Raw genomic sequence first — 19,960 nt, 5'->3', positions numbered from 1 at the left:
TTGTTTTTTTTTTTCTTAAGGGGGGAGGCTTGCTTTTTAAATGCGAAAGTGAGCCCCCCTCTCCCCGCCAAATTAAGTATCAAAAATAAATAATAAGGTTAAAAAATTAAAAAAAAAGAAATAAAAGGCGCGTTTTGGTGGGGTTTTTTTTCAGATCTCTTCCTTTTTCTCTGTCGGAGAGTGACGGGAGGAGGAGGGGGGGGGGGTGTTGGGATGTGTGTTTGCACCGCCCGGCTGTTGCCACCCAGGGACCCCCCGTTTGTCGCCGCCGTTGTCGTTGTTGTCGTTGTTGTCGCCGCCGCTTCGCTCCGCGCCGCTCCGCTCCGCGCCGCGCGCGCTGCCCCGCGGCCGCGCGCGCTGCCCCGCCGCGCCCCCACGTCACACACAGCACCCGCCGCCACGTGACCCACCGCCCGGGCGCGACCACTGGGAATGGGGGGGGGGGTGAAGAAGGGAGGGTGAGGCGGTGGGACCCCCGCCGCTGCCGGCGCCCCCCCGGACCCCGCGCCCCCTCCCGGGCCGCCCCGTTCGGGGCGGCCCGGGAGGGGGCGCGGGGTCCGGGGGGGCGCCGGCAGCGGCAATAGAGCGGCGGGGGGAGGTCCGTGGCCCTCCCCATGCTTAGCGCAATGGTAGAGTCTGCAGCTCAAATTCCGAGAATTGGGCTCTGTTGATTCTTAGAACTGGGGTTCTTAGAAGTGGTGATGCAAGGAGTTTCTAGGAAAGCCCGGAGACCAGGTGATTGCTGCTTCTATTGCCGCGGCCGATTTTACCCTTTAATTCTCTCTCACTCGCTCTTTTTTTTTTTTTCTCTCCATTTTTTTTTTCCCTCCTCTTTCCCTCCCTGCCCCGCTCCGACGCCTGGCGCGGAGCCGCCTCTATATATTTCTACCCTTTTTCTCTCCCCCCCTCTGTCCTTCCCCCCATTTCCCGCGGCAGGTGCCCCGACAGCCCTTTATTTTTATTATTATTATTATCTCTTAAATTTTAATGTTGTTTCTGCTTTATTTATTTAACTCCCCCCCACATCCCCCCCCTTCCCTCTTTCTTTCCCCCGCTGTCAGGCGAGAAAAATAGGGGTGCCTGCATGTCTTAACGCTGGGAGCGTGTATAAGGGGAGGCGGGAGGGGGGCGTGGGGAGTCTCCCCTCGCCGTCCTCTCCCGGGGATTATCGGTTATCTGGGATTATTGCCTTTCCCGCACGCGTGACGGCCGGGTGGGGACGGGGAGGACGGCGGCAGCGGCGGCTCCGCTCTGCACCTGCAGCCGCCCGGCGGGCGCAGGACGGCGGCGAGCGCGGCCGCCGCGTTTGTGGCGTTTTGCGTGACTCGGGGTCGGTTCCCAATGGCTGGATCCCTCGGTCGGGGTGTCTTATTTTTCTTCCCCCCTCATTTTTTTTTTTCTTTTCCTTCCTTCTTATTTTTTTTTCGCCCCTGTGTGCGCGTGTTGTGTCGCTGTTGTGGTTTCGCCGCCGCACAAAAGCCGACGAGGAGCGGGGCTGGCGGCGGCACTGGGCACCGCCGCTCCGGCCTTTCCGCGTCATTATATCTCCCCCTCTTCTCTTTTGATTATTGTATTAATACATTATTATTGTTGTTATTCCGTCACCGATGCAACTGCGAAACGGCTGGTGCGTTTTGCAACCTGTGGCGGGGCTGTGCCGTGATCTGTCAAGCCCCGGGCTAGGAGCGGGCGGTGATGAAGAAGACTTGCGGCATTTCCCTGCCCGGGGAAGGGGGGAGCCCGCGGGGAGGCTCGGCCGTCGCCGGCTGCCGGCCGCGGGAGCCGCGCTCGCCTCGACGGTGTGTGCCGGGGATTTTACCGGCTGGAAAATAAAACGCAACGCAAAGCTCGGGAAGGGGGGGAAAAAGTGTATGGAGCAACTGTGATACTACGCGCGGGGCTCAATGATAATAAGAATAAGAACAACGGGGAGGAGAGGGGATCGGCCGTTGGGGGAAGTGGGGCGCAGCCGTGCAAGGGATGGGGGTCCCGGGTGCGGTGCGGGGGGAGCCCCCCGGTGCCCTCATCGCAGCCCTTCCCCTGTGTTTACTACCGCGGCGGACTTGGCGCGGCGACAGGCGCTCGTAAATCTGCCGCCGGCAGCCGCGGGGCTGGCCCCCGGCCACACGCTATTCCTGGAGCGAGCGGCGCGGAGAGCCGCGCAACCTCCGCGCAACCCCCGCGCACCGCGCCCGGCCCGCGCACCGCGCCCCCCGCCGCCCTCCGACTCCCCCCCAAAAAAGCCAAAGCGGGTGAGAGAAGGGAAAAGGCTTTTTTTGGGGGGGGGTCGTTGTATGTTTTAGAGCGTGTGTAGATATTATTTTTTTACCCCCTCAAAAAAAAAAAGAAAAAGGAGCAAAACAAAACCGAAAAAGCCCAACTTTGTTATGAAAACTTTCGTGGTCGGGCGGCAGCGACCTCTCCCGGCCGCCCCCCCGCCCCCCAGCCCTCCGCCTGGCCCCCCCGTCTTTAGTTTGCAAAGTCACAGTATGAAATGTTATGAAATCGCCTCTTGGGAAGGAGGGAAACAGAAAGCAAGGCGTTTGTTTAGAAAAATCTGCGGCGGCCTCTCAGATGTGCCTAAAAAGCTGCCTTTGACCCCACTGTTGCATTTCCAGGGAAGAGGCAAATCTGGGCTTAAAATCCTGAGTCAAAAACAACAAAAACAAACCCGGCCCGGGTTAGCTTTTTCCACTGACTTCAGTAGGCGCAGGATCGGTGCGAAGGGAGGCTGGGGCCAGATGGATGAGGCTCAGCAAGAAAAGCTACATTGGTCCGACATCTCTGTCTGGGGCCGAATTTGTACCTGTACCAGTGGAAGTGTTAGTAGGGCTGGGTATGGGATCAGGCCCTCGCTTGATCTAGGGATGCTTATTGATTCCGTTCCCGAGGTTTTACATGCTTTAAAAAATATTATTTGTCGCATTGTTTCAAAGATTTAAAGGATAAGTGCTTTAAGAGCAAATAGGCTTCTTCCTGCAGTCCTTGGGGGTGTTACGGTTCAAAATTTGCTTTAAAAATATTTTGGGGAAAACCTCTATGTATGTATGGAGGGGCAGAACCTGAGGTTCTGTTACTTCCTGCTAACGATAGGATGTCAGGTTTAAATACTTACATTACAGATGGCAATTTTTGCCCCATGAAACAAATCATCAAGCCATTAAAATATTCAAAGGGTATCTAGCAATTTTCCAGAAGAATGGATTATTACATTGTTCCAGTAAGAAAAGTCTTCATCTCCAAGCATTCAATTTTGACTGGCAAAACAGATCAAAGATCTCTTGGGATGCACTTCAGTTTCAATTTCCAATCCTCCTCAGTTCTGACTGAGTCAATACTGGGAGAGGAAGTGGAGGTTAACTGGTTAGTTATTATTGCGAAGGAAGAAGTCGGAATGAGAAGTGATTCTTACAAATCCCACCCCACCCCCAGCCCCCCCCCCCAAAAAAAAATCAGTCAAAAGTCTTCATGATACTTTTTAGACATCTCTGTTTGCAGCTCTGGGAGGACCTCAGCCTGCAGTCTGAGACAAAAATAAACCCAGCAGAAACATTAAGTTTTTCAAAACAAGGCTGGAAAAGCTCATAAAAATAATGTTACTCAGACGCGTTTTAAGAGCAACAGAATTACATCGGCAAAATTATATGTTTTCCAGGTTTGGTTGGGGTGTTTTATTTTCCAAGGGGAAAAAGTGCTCCTGCAGCAAAGCTGACTGGTGCCATCTAGTGTCACCGTTGTGCTCCGCCCGGCCAGGGCAGGGGCTGCCGGAGCCTCGGGAGAGTGGGAACGTGTTTATTAACTGCTCGTTAAAAAAAGAAAGAAATGGTGCTTGCCAGCTCGGAGGAAGGTGGCAGAGGAAACTCTGGATGCCACTGAACTTACTTAAGGAGCCTAATTGGAAACAACCGAATGCTTATTAAAGTCACTGACATTTCCATATGAAGTTCTCTCCGGGTCTGGTCATGAAATCACATGTGAAAATCTTTCCGAGTTGTGGTGTTAATCTGCCCTTGAATTTCTGCCTAATTTAGGATGTATTGTAAAGCCATGATTTTTCTTTCCTTTTTGTCTTTTTTTTCCCTATTTTTTTCCCCGGGGAGGGGTAGGGGAAGTTTTCAGCCCCCGAAGGCAGCAGACTGACATTAATTTGTAGGAATGGTGCGTGGGTTCAGAGTTTTTGTTTGTTTGTTTTGTAAATACTGATGTTGTCCTCAAAAAACTCATTACAAATACAAGTGGTAACACTCTGTAAGGCAGTCCTGTGTTTTAAGAGCAGGGCTTGGGTGTCCTCATTTTATATGAATACTCCATTTAAAAGATAATCTTGTTACACAGTCTATTAGTGAGCAACATGAAGCTCTAACCAGTAGGTGCATTTCTCAGTTTGCAGCTTATGTACCTTCACATATTTATGTTGCTGAGGTTGAAGAACTGTTTCACGCATGTTTTAGTCCATATGTTGTAATATTTGGGCTGCAGACTCCACACAGAGAGCTCTTACTGGTTCAGTCAGAGCCTGAAATGTTGTTTTCAGGTTTCTGAGAAGTTTGTAAAATCTAAATTTGGTGGAAAGTCGCCTGCATGCTCATAACCTCTTGTTCCATTTTATAGTAGCAAGGGAGTCTATAAACGGGAGCCCTGTATGCTGAGTGCCTGTATTCTTTTCTAGATCTATTTTTAAACCATTCTTCTGTTTGGCAAAAAGTGACACTTGGTTTCCATGTTTACAGCAGGCATTGGCAAACCTCAGGAGTTCACAGTTTGCAGTTTGGTTAGATGCGTATCCAAAAGTCAGCATCTGACCAGTAAACTACTTCAGACTGCAAATTTAGACTGCAAATGTAGTCCTCCCTGCACTTTGTTTTTTAAATCCACGCTAGATCTTGTGTGTTCCCATTGCTGCAGGACGCTGGCAACCAAAAAGACACAGACCCCGACATCAGAGCATGCATGTAGTCTTCAGAACTTTAAAACCCCACCAATCTCAGTGGAGCTTCACATCTAAAATGCAGGGAGAACGAAGAGCATTGGGAGAAAGCAGAAATTTGGGGGCTATATTGTTTTCTTCCCCCTCTTTCTCCTGGTCAGTGCTCTGCCTTTGGGCTGCATGCCAGGTACCCATGAGGAACGTGGGATCTCTGTTTACGAAGGGGACAGCTTGGGACTAGCACACTGCAGTACAGTGCGTCTTGAAGAATGTGTCCTGTAGGACCAGGCACCCTCTGAAATGTGTCTCCTTAAATCTGTTTGGTTAAATAGGGGTGAGGGGGTGCCTCTCCCTTGGCCAAGGGATCCCAAGCTGCATACATGTCTTGTCCCATCCAGGTGGGATGCCCAAGCAGTTTCTTGCTGCCAAAATGAGCTGTGCCAACCGTCAGTCCCAGGAAGATGGAGACGGGGAGGGGAGAGCTGATGCCAACTGATGATTTACCAGCTCGGTACAGGGTGGGGATGATGTGTCACCTCCTCTGAGCCTACCTGCGCCAGGGACCTAGCTCAGCTGCTGGGGGTGCCCAGCTCTGCCTGCACCCTGCCATCGGGTCGGCACCCCAGTGCAAGGCTCGGTGCTGGCAGGGCACAGTGTCGATCCCTTGCTCCCTGCAGCAGCTCCCGTGACTTCAGCTGGGACGCGGTTCCTGCCTTCCCTTGAAAAATTAATGTGCCAAATTGCTTGGGGTCGCTTGAAATGCTGAAGAAGGCTTGACTCCTTGCTCCCCAAGGACGTGTGCTGCCTCGCAGTCAGAGTTTGGCTCCGTGAAGGGCAGGGGAGTCCTCTTTAGTGGAAAACATTGGCAGCAGTTTTCGTGTGCTTCCCCCCTCCTCTGTGTTTTCTTCTGCAAAGACCAAAACAATGTGGAGACTTGAGCCGGGCCAGCTTTCAAGGGCAATCCTTTTAAACCCTCTTTTGAAGTACAAACTATAAAGTTCCCTGCAGCGCTCAAGAAAATATGCAGTTTTCCTGGTTCCAAATGCTGATAATAAACCCATCCAGATAATGTATTGCATTTCCTAGAAACATTTGTTTGCTGGCAGGAAATTGGATCAGATTGAAAGTTAGCAGAGACCGCTCGATAGAACGAGCGCAATCCGCTCACAGAAGGGTACGATGGAAAAAAACGACAGGACTTGCACTAGTGATGCTGCTTTTGATCTGTGCTGACACCGTGCACTAGGACTTCTCTTGGTCTCTCCTTGGGTTATTATTAACCCAGCCACGTTTTGGCCTAGACGCCAACCAGAAGCTACTAAATTAATAAAACTATGCTGTGACAGCTAAAGGACGCTTAGCGCTCCCTGATTGCATGACACCAGGAAAGCTGAGCTGTGCACTTGCATACCCCCAGCCAAGAGCATCCTCTTCACGGTGGCTTGTGGCACCAATCACTCTGCCCAAGGGTGCCCCCCACACCACCCCATTCTCTTGGTTGTCCCTCTGTTCAGGAGAAACCAGATGTCCCTTGGCTGGGTGGATGAGCAGCTGGCAGGGTGCCCTGGCAGGCAGAGGAGGGTGTTCCAAGGGGCTGGGACCATTCAGGCTGCTGGTACTGCAGAGAAAGAGGGGGTGGCAACATGGAGCTTCCCCTGGGCGGGCAGTTTCAGGGCGGTGTGTGGCATGAGGCTGTGGGGAAGGGAGACTTCTTCACCCAACCACCCCTCCGGGGTGATGTGAGGGAGGCGGCGCTGCAGGCTCTGAAGGGGTAGGAGACTGGGACCCAGGGAGGGGAAGTAATTGGGACTCCTCTTCCAGACTATGTATTTGGAGGTGAAAGAGGGGCAAAGACAAGGGGGTATCCCCCATGCGAATAAGGGTAGGGCAGGGAGGGGTCTCCTGCTGTGCATAAGTTGGGAGGAAGATGGATGGAGAGGTACTCCTTGAATGGATGGAGGAGTTTCCCTGTGCATGGCAAAAAAGATGGATGGAGGAGTGGGGGGGCAAGTGCCTGGATCTCCCTTCTGCTGTGGGCTGGGGGAGCTGTGAGGGTCTTCCATGTGCATGGCGTGGAGCTGAGAGGGGTTCCCCCATATGCAGGTGAACTCTCCCCATGCTCGCTGAACTGGGTGCAGGGAGGGCAGAGCCAGCCCTGGGCTCCCTTCCAGGAATGAGTTTTCGCAGGGAGGTGCTGTCAGGAAAGGGCCGTTCCCTGAACCACTGGGGCAGACCCATCGCCTTCCTGGAAGGCAGCAGCAGTGACAGTCCCAAGCGGCTACCCCCAAAATGTGTCCTGTGCCTGGCCCAGAACTTCCTCTCCGGGCACTGTGAGCCCTGGGGATGTGCAGCCCTGAGCGCTGCCGGAGAGCCCACACCTGCAAGGTACTGGGGCAGGAAAACTGGAGCGTGGGGGGCTTGGGGTGATGCTCTGGCCCCAGTTGAGCCTGTGGGAGCCTTGTGGGCTTTGGAGTGGGTGGAATGGAGAAAGCCATGCTTAGCTGTGGTGGTCTTCTCTGCTCCCATCACTGGTCTCTGTTGCTGTCCTCTTATCTGCTGGTCTCTGGTCGGAGCATCCTCCCATGCAGGGGATGCAGAGCTGGTGCTGTGCAGAGGCCGGGAGGTGCAGGGTTAACCCGGCTCAACATAGTGAGGGGAAGGAAGGTCCTTTCCCTTTTTTGTGCCCACATCCTGCAGCTGGGAGCTGCTTGGGATGCACCTGCCTGACTCCTGTGGCCGTGGGTGTTGCAACAGCACTGTTCTGAAGAGGGATAATTTGGGAGGATGGAGAGGGGGCTGTGCTGGGGTCCAGCTCTGGAAGAGGAGCAGGGCGTCTCCCTGGCCCGGCAGCGCTGCGGGCTCGCTGTGGGTAAGGGAATTTGGCAACAGCAGCAGCTTCTCACATGATGCTCACAGGCACAGAGTTCATCTCATGGTTGGTAACTTTGCTGGTTTATGGACGGGTCGCCTCCCTGTGTCTGTGACACTGGGGTGAGTCCCGGGAGTCCTGCAGAGCGTGTCTGCCAGCACGGCCGAGGTCAGGATGCCAGCCGGCTGCCCCAGATGTGTACATCCGCTCGTACGGACACACGGATGCGTGCTGGCTTTTTGCAGAGTGCCGTGACTCCCTTGACGGTAGTGAGCGGGTGGTAGCGAGCGTGTAGAGAAAGGTCAGAGTCTGCAGTATTTGGGAAATGAGTCACTTTGTGCGTATATGTGTAAAGTTTTAAGCTAGCCAGGCTCAGAGCAGCTCTGAAAATTTGCATTTCATGGCTGAAATGGGGCTGTAAGACACCCTGCTGGGTTTTGCATGTGGTACCTTAACTTCAATCTCACCTCTTCATCCTATCCCAATGTCTCTGGGGACATGAGGGGAGCTTGGACTCCAATCTGTGCATCTCCCACAGGGGAGAGGGAAAGGGATGCTTGTCCTCGCAGGGCTGGATGGGCTCTCTGTAAGGGCTGGCAGTCTTACTGTCTCTGTCCTTTTCTTGGGGGTCAGTCCTCAAAATAGTGTGATGAAGGACTTGGGGTTTGTTCGTTCACTTATTTGTTATGCTGCTCCCTGCTGGGGCAGCTGCCTGAGGACCTTCTTCCTGCACTGGTGCCAGTTCAATTGTCTTTGTTGGTTTTAAGTAAATTTGGGAGTAACAGTGTGAGTTCTGGAAGTCGGTTAATTCCTGGGTTTCCTTGTCGTGCTGCCCCAGCTGCGTTACCCGTGAAGCCAGCAGCCGGAGACAAAGCTTGCGGTTTGGGGAAGGCTTTTCCAGCAGCCAGAGGAAGACATTTGTTATGGGTCCTCATCTGCTTCTGCCACTGGTTTCCTCTGCGATCCTCGCCAAGTCACCTCAGTACTTGACTCCCATATCCTCCCAAGCTTGTTCATTAGTACTGTCCCAGGGTGTTTTCACTGGTGGCTGGAGCGTGTGGGTATTCCGAGAAGAGCAGTAGCTGTTTTGGAGGACTGGATTCAGGCTCTTTCTAGGTTTCTGAGCAGAGTGACAGCAGATGTTTGTGTGTAAGTCATACCTATTAACAAGGTGCTGGGAAGATGGTATTGGTCTTGGATGTGGCACTGGCTGGGAATTAGATCTTGGCAGGGCAAGAGTTATCTCTGAAAGAAATGGTGAGAAAATTCTCGCTTGACTTCCCTTCCCCACCTGCCTTTAAGTTCCTGAGTCATGGAAATGAAAATCTCCTTGGCATACGCCCATGGTTTGGGCTAGAGGGTGTGGAAGAAGCTATGATTGGATTCTCAAAGCCTGTGGTTGTGATAGGAACGTACTGTACCGGAAGAAACAAATGTTAACCTTACTGTAGAGTAGAAGGTTTGTTATCTCTAGCTTTTATCCAGCTGATACTCGAGCGAAACAGCAGGCTTGTGTCCTGCCATGGCCAATGCATAATTACCAGCTAATGTGGCATTTATTTTCTTGTGCTTTATTTGTAGGTTTGAAAGAAACTTTTGGACTGTGAATTGAGGCATTGGGTATGTAAATTTAAATTTTGTCCTTCCCCTTCTAATCCCCCCACCCCTTTCCTTTACCGTGTTGAATGAAATGTTTCATTAGACCCAGCTGGAATTTGTTTTCAGGAGAGCAGCTGCTCTGTAGAAAATACTGTACGTTCATATGCTGCTGGTGAAGGAGGAGGAGTTGCGGGTTGTGGGAGGGGGATGATCATGGAGGAATTTGACACTGAAGATGCACATTCCAGCCCAAACTTCAGGCGCGGGAAGATGGAGGCTCTCCTGGGTGCTGGTGGGGAGGACAACTCTGAGATAGGTCCGCGGGTACTCTATTGGGGGAAGGCTTCATGTTCCTCTACTAAGCCAAACCTTGCTTACTGGGAGAGACTGGGCTGCAGTGTGGGTAGCAGCCCAGCAGGTTAGATGAGTTCTGCTCATCATTGCCACCACCAGTTCATTGGGAAACTGTGGACAGGTCTTCTCCAGAGTGGCTATAACTCAGGAGCAGGAAGGTGGGTGAGGGTTGGTGCTCCACTGTGGGCTGGATTTTCCAGATGTTGAAATCCCACAGCTTCAGTTGGGACTTTTAAGGTTTTTTTTGATTCCCAGGCTGGATTTGCAGCCAGCCAGCAGACAGGTGAGGGGGATGGCTCCTGAGGAAGATCTGGAGGCTGTGTTGGGAGCTTCATGGAGATGAACCCAAGGAGCAGTGGTGGTGGGAGGAGTGGGCTGGGGTGGAGCCACCACGAGCAAGACAGGGAGGAAGAGAAGCTGGTTAGCTAACCCTCAAGAGGGTCTGGTTGCCTTCACTCACCAGCTGGCTGGGTGGGACTGAGACATGCCAGGTCTCGCTGTTGGCCTAGAGACCTCACTGGGCAACCTGGCAAACACTTGATGTGGCACAAGGCTGTTTGCCTTGGGACTGAGGGGCTGGTGCTGTCCCTAGCAGAGGCAGTTGGCCATCTGAGCACATCCCACAGCAGCAGCTGTCCGTTTGCTGGGTTTAGGGTATTTGACTGGCTGCTTCTCCATTCCCATCCTCCTCCCGCTTCTGTTCCGAGCAGACTCAAGATGGCCTCGCCGGCAGACAGCTGCATCCAGTTCACTCGCCACGCGAGCGATGTCCTCCTCAATCTCAACCGCCTTAGAAGCCGGGATATCTTGACCGATGTCATCATTGTCGTGAACCGGGAGCAGTTCAGAGCCCACAAAACAGTCTTGATGGCCTGCAGGTGAGAGCAGTGTCTCCTTTGTGTTTCCTTTCCCTGTTTCCTCTGCCTTTGGCCACCAGCAACACTGCTGCAGCCCCAGGGCAGCTCGTGTGGTTTACAGGTGGGGAAACAGAGGCAGAGAAGCAGAATTGAAAGGGGCTGCCAAAACATTTGTACCTGCAGTGGGATTAGAGCTGAGACATGTAGCCTCCAGCGTGATTCCCACACCTCTGCTCCTTGCATGCCCGAGTCTGCCAACCTGCAGCGCACGGAGACAAACAGGAGGGCAAGGAGGACTTGGGGAACATCCCTGAAGGCAAAGCACAAATGCTCTTACAGGCAGGGACAGGATGAGACAGGAGAGAGGAGGGAGGGCTGAATGCTCTCTTTGGTGAATGAGTCCTCTGTGACCACAGTGTCCCCTACTCCTGCTATTTTTAGAGCTGTTCCTCCCTGGCTGCTGGCTGCACCCACATTTGATTTTTACTTTTTTTTTCTAAGCATGATGAGGTCTGAAATCCCTTTCCAGCTCCTAGGATTGCTGGAATTGCTTCCTAGTGAATGCTAATTAACATCCCACCATTGCCCAGTTGAATTACAGCAGATGCCTTCTGGGGTCTCCTGCTGACAAGGTATAAAGATTTGAAAAAGGCAGTCTTTGACTATTAAGACATCTGAAAAATGTTTTGCCAACATTTCCATGTTGTGTTTTGTTAGGCTTCTGTTTGTTTGTTTGTTTTCTGGTGAAAGAGTGAGCGTGGATACCCTGAGAGATGCTTCTGAAAGAAATGAGTCACAGTGGGAAGGGGGTGGCAGTAAGAACAACAACAACAAAAAAGGGAATTTCTAAATGGAGGCAGTGGGGAGTTGTTGAGCAGGTGAGATCTAAAAGCAGGCTGTTCCAGTTGGAGAAAAGTGCAGCACAGAAGATGCTTACTAAGCTGAGAAACCAAGCTTGATAATAAGTGGGAAGCTCAGGGAATTCCATAATTGCCTCCTCCTCCCTTCCCGTTCATGAACCCCTCTGTGCTAAGGGATGTCAGACAAATTCTCCTTTCTTCTTCTGCATCATTATAACACTTGTCCTCTTTCCTGTCTCCTCTCTGTAGTGGCCTCTTCTACAGCATCTTCACTGACCAGCTCAAGTGCAACTTGAATGTTATCAACCTGGACCCCGAAATAAACCCTGAGGGATTTTGCATCCTCTTGGACTTCATGTATACGTCCCGCCTGAACTTGAGGGAGAACAATATCATGGCTGTGATGGCCACAGCACTGTACCTGCAGATGGAACATGTGGTTGATACCTGCCGAAGGTTTGTCAAGTCTAGGTGAGCGCTGTGAGTGAACTTGGGAGAGCCTGGGATGGTGGTTTTGGGCGGGAGGGGTGGAAAATTGTCAAAGTATCTTCAAACTTATCCTTGTGGGCTGAAAATGACTGTGTCTCGCTCTTTTTTGCCTGATTGCAGTGAGGCGGAGATGGTGTCTGCTGTGAAGACCGCAAGGGAAGAGTTTTTGGCTGGACGGATGCTGAGCCATCCAGAGGTGATGGCTTATCGGAGCAGAGATGTCCTGGAGAACGGCATGCCTCTCCAAAATGGGTCCCTCTGCAATGGGAGGGCCTTTGCACCTGGTTTGATCAATAGTTTGTCTGGATCACCCATTTCCTACCATGGATACAGCCCTCTCCCTCTAAATAGCTACCTTGTGGATGATGAGTCGCGGGAGATGAGGATGCCTCTCTCTGAACTCTCAAGGGCAGGTGCCTTCCCCAAGGAGAGGATCCCTCCATGTGACAGCTCCAGGACAATCCCCACCGAGTATATGAGAACCATAACTGACATCTCGGCCAACATGTGCCATGCTACCATCTATGCTCCGAAAGAAGGTGCTGCTGAAGAAGCCAGGAGCGATATGCACTACAGCGTAGCCTCTGGCCCCAAACCTGTTGTCCCTTCAATCCGGAACAATCATTACTTCTCTTGCGACAAAGTGGCCAAAGAGGAGGAGCGGACCTCTTCGGAGGATGAGATCAGCCAGCATTTTGAACCCACCAATACCCCCCTGGACCGCAAGGGTCTCATCAGTCCCCAGAGCCCCCAGAAGTCAGACTGTCAGCCCAACTCACCAACCGAGTCCAGCAGTAGCAAGAATGCCCGTATCAGTCAGAGCTCCAGCTCCCTCTTCACCAAGAGCCCCACAGACCCCAAAGCCTGCAACTGGAAGAAGTACAAGTTCATTGTCCTCAACTCTCTGAATCAGAGCACCAAGCAAGACAGCACTGACCAGAATGAGATGGGAACCCTCTCTCCTCGCACCTACATGCCCATGTCCACTTGCCAGCAGTCCATGGAGCCGGAGCATCTCAATGTGCAATCCCCCACCAAGATGAGCGTGAATGGAGAAGACTCTACTATCCCACAAGCCAGCAGACTCAACAATATAGTTAACAGGTGAGAAGATTTCCCACTCCCCACACCCTTCCCAAGAGCAACAGGACTCCTTGCATTGTCAGTGAGGGTTTTCAAGTGTGCAAAATAGGTGTAGCATTGAGCTGGGGATTCCAGTTGTGAACCGGTTTAAACCTTTGCATTTGGTGGAGAACTGCCAGTGACATCAGCTGGGTGCCAGCCATCCCCACCATACTGATGCCAGCCTGGCCTGGTGATGGAATTAGGAACACCGAGTCAGGAATCCCTGGCTCACTTGAGCAGCTCTGGATGGTTTCTGGAGCCTGGATGTGCCCAACCTGGTTTTCACCAGACTCCCTGTGCCTCAAGCTTTTGTTGGCTCGAAGTGTTGGGGTGGCCAAACTACCAGGGAACAGTATGCTATCCTCTGGACCTGGATGTTCCTAGAGAGCTTTGAGGTCATTTGGTGATGGGCACCTGAAGGATTGAGGTTCACAGACCTGTTGTTGATCAGGCCTGTGCTGTGTGTCTCACCACAGAAGTGTCCCCATAAAACATGACTGTCCCTCATGTCTGGAAGGGTGCAGACAAGGGCCCAGTAGGTCAAGCACAGCAAGAGCCTTCTCACAGCTGTGTACGTTGCTGTCCTTCCACAGGTCCCGGGATGGGTCCCCTCGGAGCAGCGAAGGGCAGTCCCCGCTGTACATACATTCGTCGAAGTGCAGCTCCTGTGGCTGCCAGTCCCCACAACATGCTGAGATGTGCCTTCATACCTCTGGCTCAAACTTTGGAGAGGAGATGGGAGAAACCCAGTCTGAATACTCTGACTCCAGCTGCGGTGAGTCTTGCATCCCTGGTCGGCATTTTTTGACCAGCAGACAAGGGGGCTGTGCAGTCTGGGGACCAGTCCAGCTGGTATCCTGTGTCCAAATGGGCGGTCAGACCTGTCCCTGATGCTGGTGGATCTCAAGGTGCTTTAGAGTCTTCTCTTAACTGGCTGACCAGCTGTGTGCATACATGTGAGGGACACACACATGGGAATTGCTTCGTTCCTGCCCTTCCCTAGCACTGTCCAGATGCCTTGTGCAGGGTGTCATCTGCTGCAAACTTGGCAGCTAAGGACAGGAAACAAAGTGCACCCCACCCCACCTGAACCACAGGAGAACAAGCTTGGCAGATGTAATGACCCTAATGGGGATTGGGCAAGATGGTGTGCCTCATGCATCCGTCATGATATCTTCATTATCAGGGAGCCCAATGTGCGCATCTGTAGAAATGCAGATAATGAGGCTTGCAACCTGGTTGCAAAACTCCACAAGACCAGAGACAAGTGCCTGTGCACCCATCTGCTTGTAGCTCGGGGAGGGGGAATGCAGAACGGTCACTTGTGGTGTGGGAAGAGATCCACAGAGGGATCCCCGCTGTGGTGATGCTCAAAGCTACATACAGCATTTAGGAGTTAGGCACCCTCAGTCTGCCCTATGCTTGAGATGATAATGGTCTTCCCATGCTCAAGGAAGCCATCTGTATACATGTGAAAGTTTAAGACCTCAAAAGGTGCTGGAGTTGCTCCAGAGCTGAGCAGCCGTCCTTCAGAGGATGCCTGATAACTTGGGTGCCTTTGTGGATGTCTCTGAAAGACGTCCAGATGAGATGCTGGCTTCTTGGAAGCAACTTTTGTCACACTGAGGAAGAGATGGCTTGTGATGCCTTTGCTCTCTCAAACCAGCATATTGTTGCTGCGTGCACAAGGATATCAGTAGGTAATAGCACAGTGCAAGCACTGCAGACTGCAAACGTTAGCACTTGGTGTCTTGTTCCAACACTTGCTCTGGCTGTCCCTCTCCACCATCCCAAACCTATCCCTTGGCCCATCGAGGAGCTGGCCCACATATTGCCCATCTCATTGATCTCCTCTCTGCCCCTCCAGAGAACGGAGCCTTCTTCTGCAATGAGTGCGACTGCCGGTTCTCCGAGGAGGCCTCTCTCAAGAGACACTCTTTGCAAGTCCACAGTGACAAGCCCTACAAGTGTGACCGCTGCCAGGCCTCCTTCCGCTACAAGGGGAACCTCGCCAGCCACAAAACTGTCCACACAGGTACAGTATTGGCCACAGACACAGCTTACTGGGGAGGCTGTGAGTTGCTGGGCATGCGGGTGTTTGACTGGGTTGGTCCCAGGTGCAGTATCCCGTGCTCTGTGTCACAAGTTGTCCCCAGTGCGTTGAACAAGGTGCTTTTCTTGGTGCTTCCAGAGAGCCCCTGGGCAGAGCGTCAAACCTGGGAACGGGTGAGATGCTGCCTGGCCTTGCAGCAGGGATGGAGCTCAAGCTCCTTTGCTCTAAAGTGCTGGACACCACTGTTGCTAAAGGTGTCTTGCGAAATGCATGGGAGGGAGCAGATGCATGACCTCCAGGTTACTTTGTGGTAGACTTAAAAAATGAAAAGAACACTTACGGGAAAGTCTGGGATGTTTTTTTTTCCCTTCCATCCTAGAAATCCAGATCATACCTAGCTTGGCAGAAACTGCTGACAGGAAAATTCATGAACAGATGGATTCTGTGATTCAGCACAATGAAAGCTGAGAAAGGAAGGGGATATTAAGGGTTTAGTCATTTGCTGACAAACCTGGGATTTTTATTTTCATGCTTGCTTTAATGTTGAACATGTCAACAACCAATTCATTGGCTGGGGAGGGGAAGCTGGTACTAATGACTCAGTGCTGCTGCACTGTGTTGGGCATCAAATCCAGCAGCCTCAGCTGAGCTCCAGGAGGGCTCTGCAGGTGAATAAGAAGTGCCAGGGCAAGGTTCAGAGATGTCTAGGATTGAAGCCTGGAAACAAAAGAAAAAGGCAGGGGTACATGATGGCTGTTTCCCACTCCCCTTTGAGCCTGTCTTCAGCCATCCTAAAGAAAGGAGTTCAGACCTTTCTGCAGCTCCCCCATCACCATGAGAAAGTCACCTGGGACTGGCAGTGGTGATTGTAACTGTATAATGACTTGAGAGCCAGGTTGCTGGGCATGCCTTGGCTTCCTACTCTACCAGCTCTTCTCACTCCTCTAAAGAGGTGACAAACAGCCAAGGCAGGATGTGCTGGGGACCATGAGGAGCCCAGGGGGAGCCAGGTGGCCGTGCATGGCTCACACTATGGCTGTAGGGAAATGGAGGGTGCCAGCCACTGTCACAGGGCCAGGAGGAGCAATGCCATTAATCCTCACTGGCAGAGCTGTCTGACTATCTCTCTTGCACTGAAGGCTGCAGCTCCCAACCCAAAAAAGAAAAGGTACCTGTGGTGGCCAAGTACCTCCTGAGCTCACCCTGCTCTGGGGACACCCCAGGCTGTCCTCACTGATGCTGCTTGTCCACAGCCATCACCAAAAGGGACAGGAGTCATGGCTAATGCTTCTTGTCAGGGGTCTGACACCTGAGGGGAAGTAACTTTGGGGGGCACCATGGATCGTGGGGGCTGAGCACACCTGTACTTAATCCCTTACCCTTTCTTTTGTGCTCTGCAGGAGAAAAGCCGTACCGCTGCAACATCTGCGGGGCGCAGTTCAACCGGCCAGCCAACCTGAAAACCCACACGCGCATCCACTCCGGAGAGAAACCCTACAAGTGCGAGACCTGCGGGGCCAGATTTGTCCAGGTGTGTGTGTCCTCTGGGACCCTCAGTGCCTGGGGAGGGGGACACGGCTGGATCTCCTGCCAGAGACCAGTGACGCTTCATGGCAAGGAGGAGGCTGATGGGCCATGCTCGCTGCCTTGGGCAGCTCTTCTGTGGTGTTATGGGATAAAGAGGGGCCTTAAGGTCTGTGTCAGCTAGTTCGGCTTAGCAGGAAGCCTGATTGCTGGATTTAGCTCCTCTCCTCCATTTGCTGTTCAGTATTGAACTTATCTGACTTCAGACCCATGTGGCCCAGACTCCCAGATAGAACCCCATACAAAAAAAAGATGGATAGGCAGAACCCTGCTCCTGGTGGGATGCTCTTGCTCCCAGTGGGGTGCCCTCATCCCTGGGGTTGTCCTCATGCAGAGCTGCTCTCTCTAGGTGGCCCATCTCCGTGCTCACGTGCTCATTCACACTGGGGAGAAGCCGTACCCCTGCGAGATCTGCGGCACACGCTTCCGGCACCTGCAGACCCTCAAAAGTCACCTTCGAATCCACACAGGAGAGAAACCGTATCATGTGAGTGACCCTGCTTCTTTTTGGGAGTATTCTCAGCAGGGGCTACCAGAGGATGCTGCCAAACCTGGGGGGGCTGGGAAGACACCAGAGCATTTACATAGGCTAGCTGCAGCACCCCAGTGCTATTTGCCGGCCTCGTGGGAATGCATGCCAAGGTCATGTCTCTGTTCCTTGTGCCCTGTCCCCATCTCATGCATTAGCCGATGCAAATGGGGTATTAAGTCATGTGCAGCTGTGCTGGAAACACTGACGTGGGCACATCTTAGCTGCTCTTCTTCCGCCCCATCTGGAAGAAGGTCACACTTCTCCAAATAGCTGTGGCTTAAATTACAGTGTGCGGGGATGGAGGAAAGGAGTGGACAGCCTGGGGTCCCCCGTGCTGGTGACACCTGTGCCGAGCAGCCTCCCCTACCTTGCTGCAGCCCTGGGGGCTCCCAGCTCTTTTCCAAGGATTTCTGGCTTTCCCCATCCGCTAGAGAAGGAATCAGAGCAGGGGTTATCAACCAAACATCCCTGTGCAACTGTCTGGCTTGACAGGGATCAAAAGCAGCTCCCAAAATAGCCCTGTAGCTGGTTTGAGCATCTAGATAAGGAGCTTGGCGTAGATCCATCAGAGCCAACGTCCCCTCCTAATGGACCTCGCCTTTTGTGCATCCCACAAACCCAAATGTGCTGCTGAGAGCCTGCGATGGGGTTTCTGACCCCAGGAGAGGTGTCCATGCTGTGGGGACAGCAACAGGACATGGGAACAAGGTTTAATGGCTCAAAGAAAGGCAGTTTAGGGGCCCTGGGTATTGCTTCAGCTTCCCCACCGCGTCCTCACCATCCTCCATCCACCTGTACAATGGGTTGCTAGATGTGGGGACCTCTGCCGCGAAGGGACAGATGTGTTCCCTCTCGTCACGTTTAACACCCTCGGCTTCTGCCTCTTGCCCCGCAGTGTGAGAAGTGCAACCTGCATTTCCGCCACAAGAGCCAGCTGCGGCTTCACCTGCGGCAGAAGCACGGGGCCATCACCAACACCAAGGTGCAGTACCGCATCTCGGCGAGCGAGGTGCCTCCGGAGCTCCCCAAGGCCTGCTGAGGGCAGAGGGTTTCCCAGGAGGAGGTCGACTTGGGAGAGGGAGCAGCTGTCCAAAGGATACTTGCAACACTTTAAAGGAAAAAGTGATTTAAAAAAAAGGTAAAAAAAAAAAAGGAAAGAAAAAAATTCATCACATGATGGAGTGCCTCTAAACCCATAGTGCAGATAGGTGGAAAAACATTACAAATTAAAAATTGCAAATACACGGGTTTTATTTTTCCCAGTTATGTGAAATGAAAAGAGAAAAGAAAATTATTCAGATCTTACTGTATATAAAACATAAAAATAGTCATTTTAAATGTCTGTGCAGTGGAGTGTTGATAAACTCTGGAGTCTGACCTTCACAGCCTTTGCCGTTTGAAGATGAGGAATGTAATGTTGATTTATGGGAACAGATTTTTTTCTTTTGTATGCAAAATGTGTGTTCTTTTAAAGAGAAAGTATGCTATTAAAGAGAGGGCTTTAACTTTTTTAACCAAAGGTGAAGGAATCTATGGCAGAGTTGTAAATATATATAGATATAAATATATAAATATATATATAAAATAAATATATATAGACCTTTAAAAAAAGCTATATTAAAAATATATAAAATGCATTAAAGGCTCAGTTGGACTCTGCAGGCAGAAGCCACTCTGAGAATCTTTATTATGATAGAGCACTTAACAAGATATTTTAAAGTATTGCATCTGTACAAGTAAGAAAATATTTTGTCTAAATGCATCAGTGTATTTGTATTTTTTTGCAAGTGAAGGTTTACAATTTACAAAAAAGTGTGTATTAAACCAACAAAGCTGCAGAAGGAATTTAAAATAATAATAAAGTGTAATTTTTTTTTTTTGTTCTAGTTCTCAGTCTGTATATATGTAAAATGTGTTTTCGCACGGTGCCTTTCTTTTCAATGGAAGTTTTCAATGTATGGACTATATTGAGCTCAGTTTCTTCAAGGTACAGCCTGATGTTGCAAAAGGAGTTTTGGTGGAACTCTATTGGGAAATGTTTTATTTTTTTGTTTTTGGTTGGTTTTTGGTTCTTTGTGTTTTGTTTTTATTTTTTTTTTCGTCTTATTTTACATGCTTGTGTTATAAACAATCTCGGGAGACAGGGTTTGGGCTGTGTCTAAACTGCATTAACGCGTTCTGTAAAATATAGCTGTACAAATAAAAGAATAAAATGAAGAAAAGTGAAGTATGATGGAGTGAGGGGTCTGTTCTTGCCTGTCCTTCTCCTTAAGCACCTTGAAGGCCAGTCAGTGCTTGGGGAAGGGGCTGAGCATCCCCAGCCCCAGTGCAGCTCTGGGTTTGGTGCATCCCTTGCGTGGCAGGCAGGGCTGGCTGATGTGGCCTTTTCCAGGGTTGAGTGAAGATTGTCTCTGGGATGAGGTCAGAGCAAGACTCGGGCTTGCTGCTCTGCATCCTGGCGGGGACTGTCCTGCTGTGTCACCTCCTTGGTGCTGTCTGCATTCGCATCAAGTAGCTGGAAGAAATAGGGCAGAGCCTGGGAGAGACCTTTTGCTGACCAGCCCAGGGCTGGTTCCAGATGGCCGGGTAGTTATTTATATTTCCTGGAAACCGATGCCATTGCCAGACTTGCTCGGGGAAGAAGGCCGCCTGCTGCTCCTCTTGCTTCCCAGCACCTGGGGCAGGGAGCTGCTGGTTCAGCTGCCTTGTGC

General features: G+C 51.5%; 1 protein-coding gene across 1 annotated transcript; it reads left to right on the top strand.

Moving 5' to 3' along the window:
- Nucleotides 1-704: 704 nt before the first annotated feature.
- BCL6 (BCL6 transcription repressor) lies at nucleotides 705-19,561 on the top strand. Its single transcript, XM_080349625.1, has 10 exons — nucleotides 705-735; nucleotides 9,378-9,416; nucleotides 10,460-10,627; nucleotides 11,716-11,937; nucleotides 12,076-13,059; nucleotides 13,674-13,855; nucleotides 14,948-15,115; nucleotides 16,534-16,664; nucleotides 17,067-17,204; nucleotides 18,145-19,561. Exons 3-10 carry the CDS (start codon nucleotides 10,467-10,469, stop codon nucleotides 18,286-18,288), a joined length of 2,130 nt encoding a protein of 709 aa, XP_080205751.1. The 5' UTR covers nucleotides 705-735; nucleotides 9,378-9,416; nucleotides 10,460-10,466; the 3' UTR covers nucleotides 18,289-19,561.
- Nucleotides 19,562-19,960: the final 399 nt, after the last annotated feature.

The sequence above is a fragment of the Nesoenas mayeri genome (assembly GCF_963082525.1).
Source record: "Nesoenas mayeri genome assembly, chromosome: 9".
NCBI classification, from domain to species: Eukaryota; Metazoa; Chordata; class Aves; order Columbiformes; family Columbidae; genus Nesoenas; species Nesoenas mayeri.
Note: the sequence above shows the minus strand (reverse complement) of the source record. Positions and strands in the feature narration are given on the sequence as shown.

What these genes read in the sequence shown, in the direction of transcription:
- BCL6 (XM_080349625.1), top strand. Translation starts at nt 10,467, where the DNA reads ATGGCCTCGCCGGCAGACAGCTGCATCCAGTTCACTCGCCACGCGAGC. An exon ending in CCACAAAACTGTCCACACAG is followed by an intron (nt 15,116 to 16,533) that starts GTACAGTATTGG and finishes TGTGCTCTGCAG; the next exon opens with GAGAAAAGCCGTACCGCTGC. An exon ending in CAGGAGAGAAACCGTATCAT is followed by an intron (nt 17,205 to 18,144) that starts GTGAGTGACCCT and finishes CTTGCCCCGCAG; the next exon opens with TGTGAGAAGTGCAACCTGCA.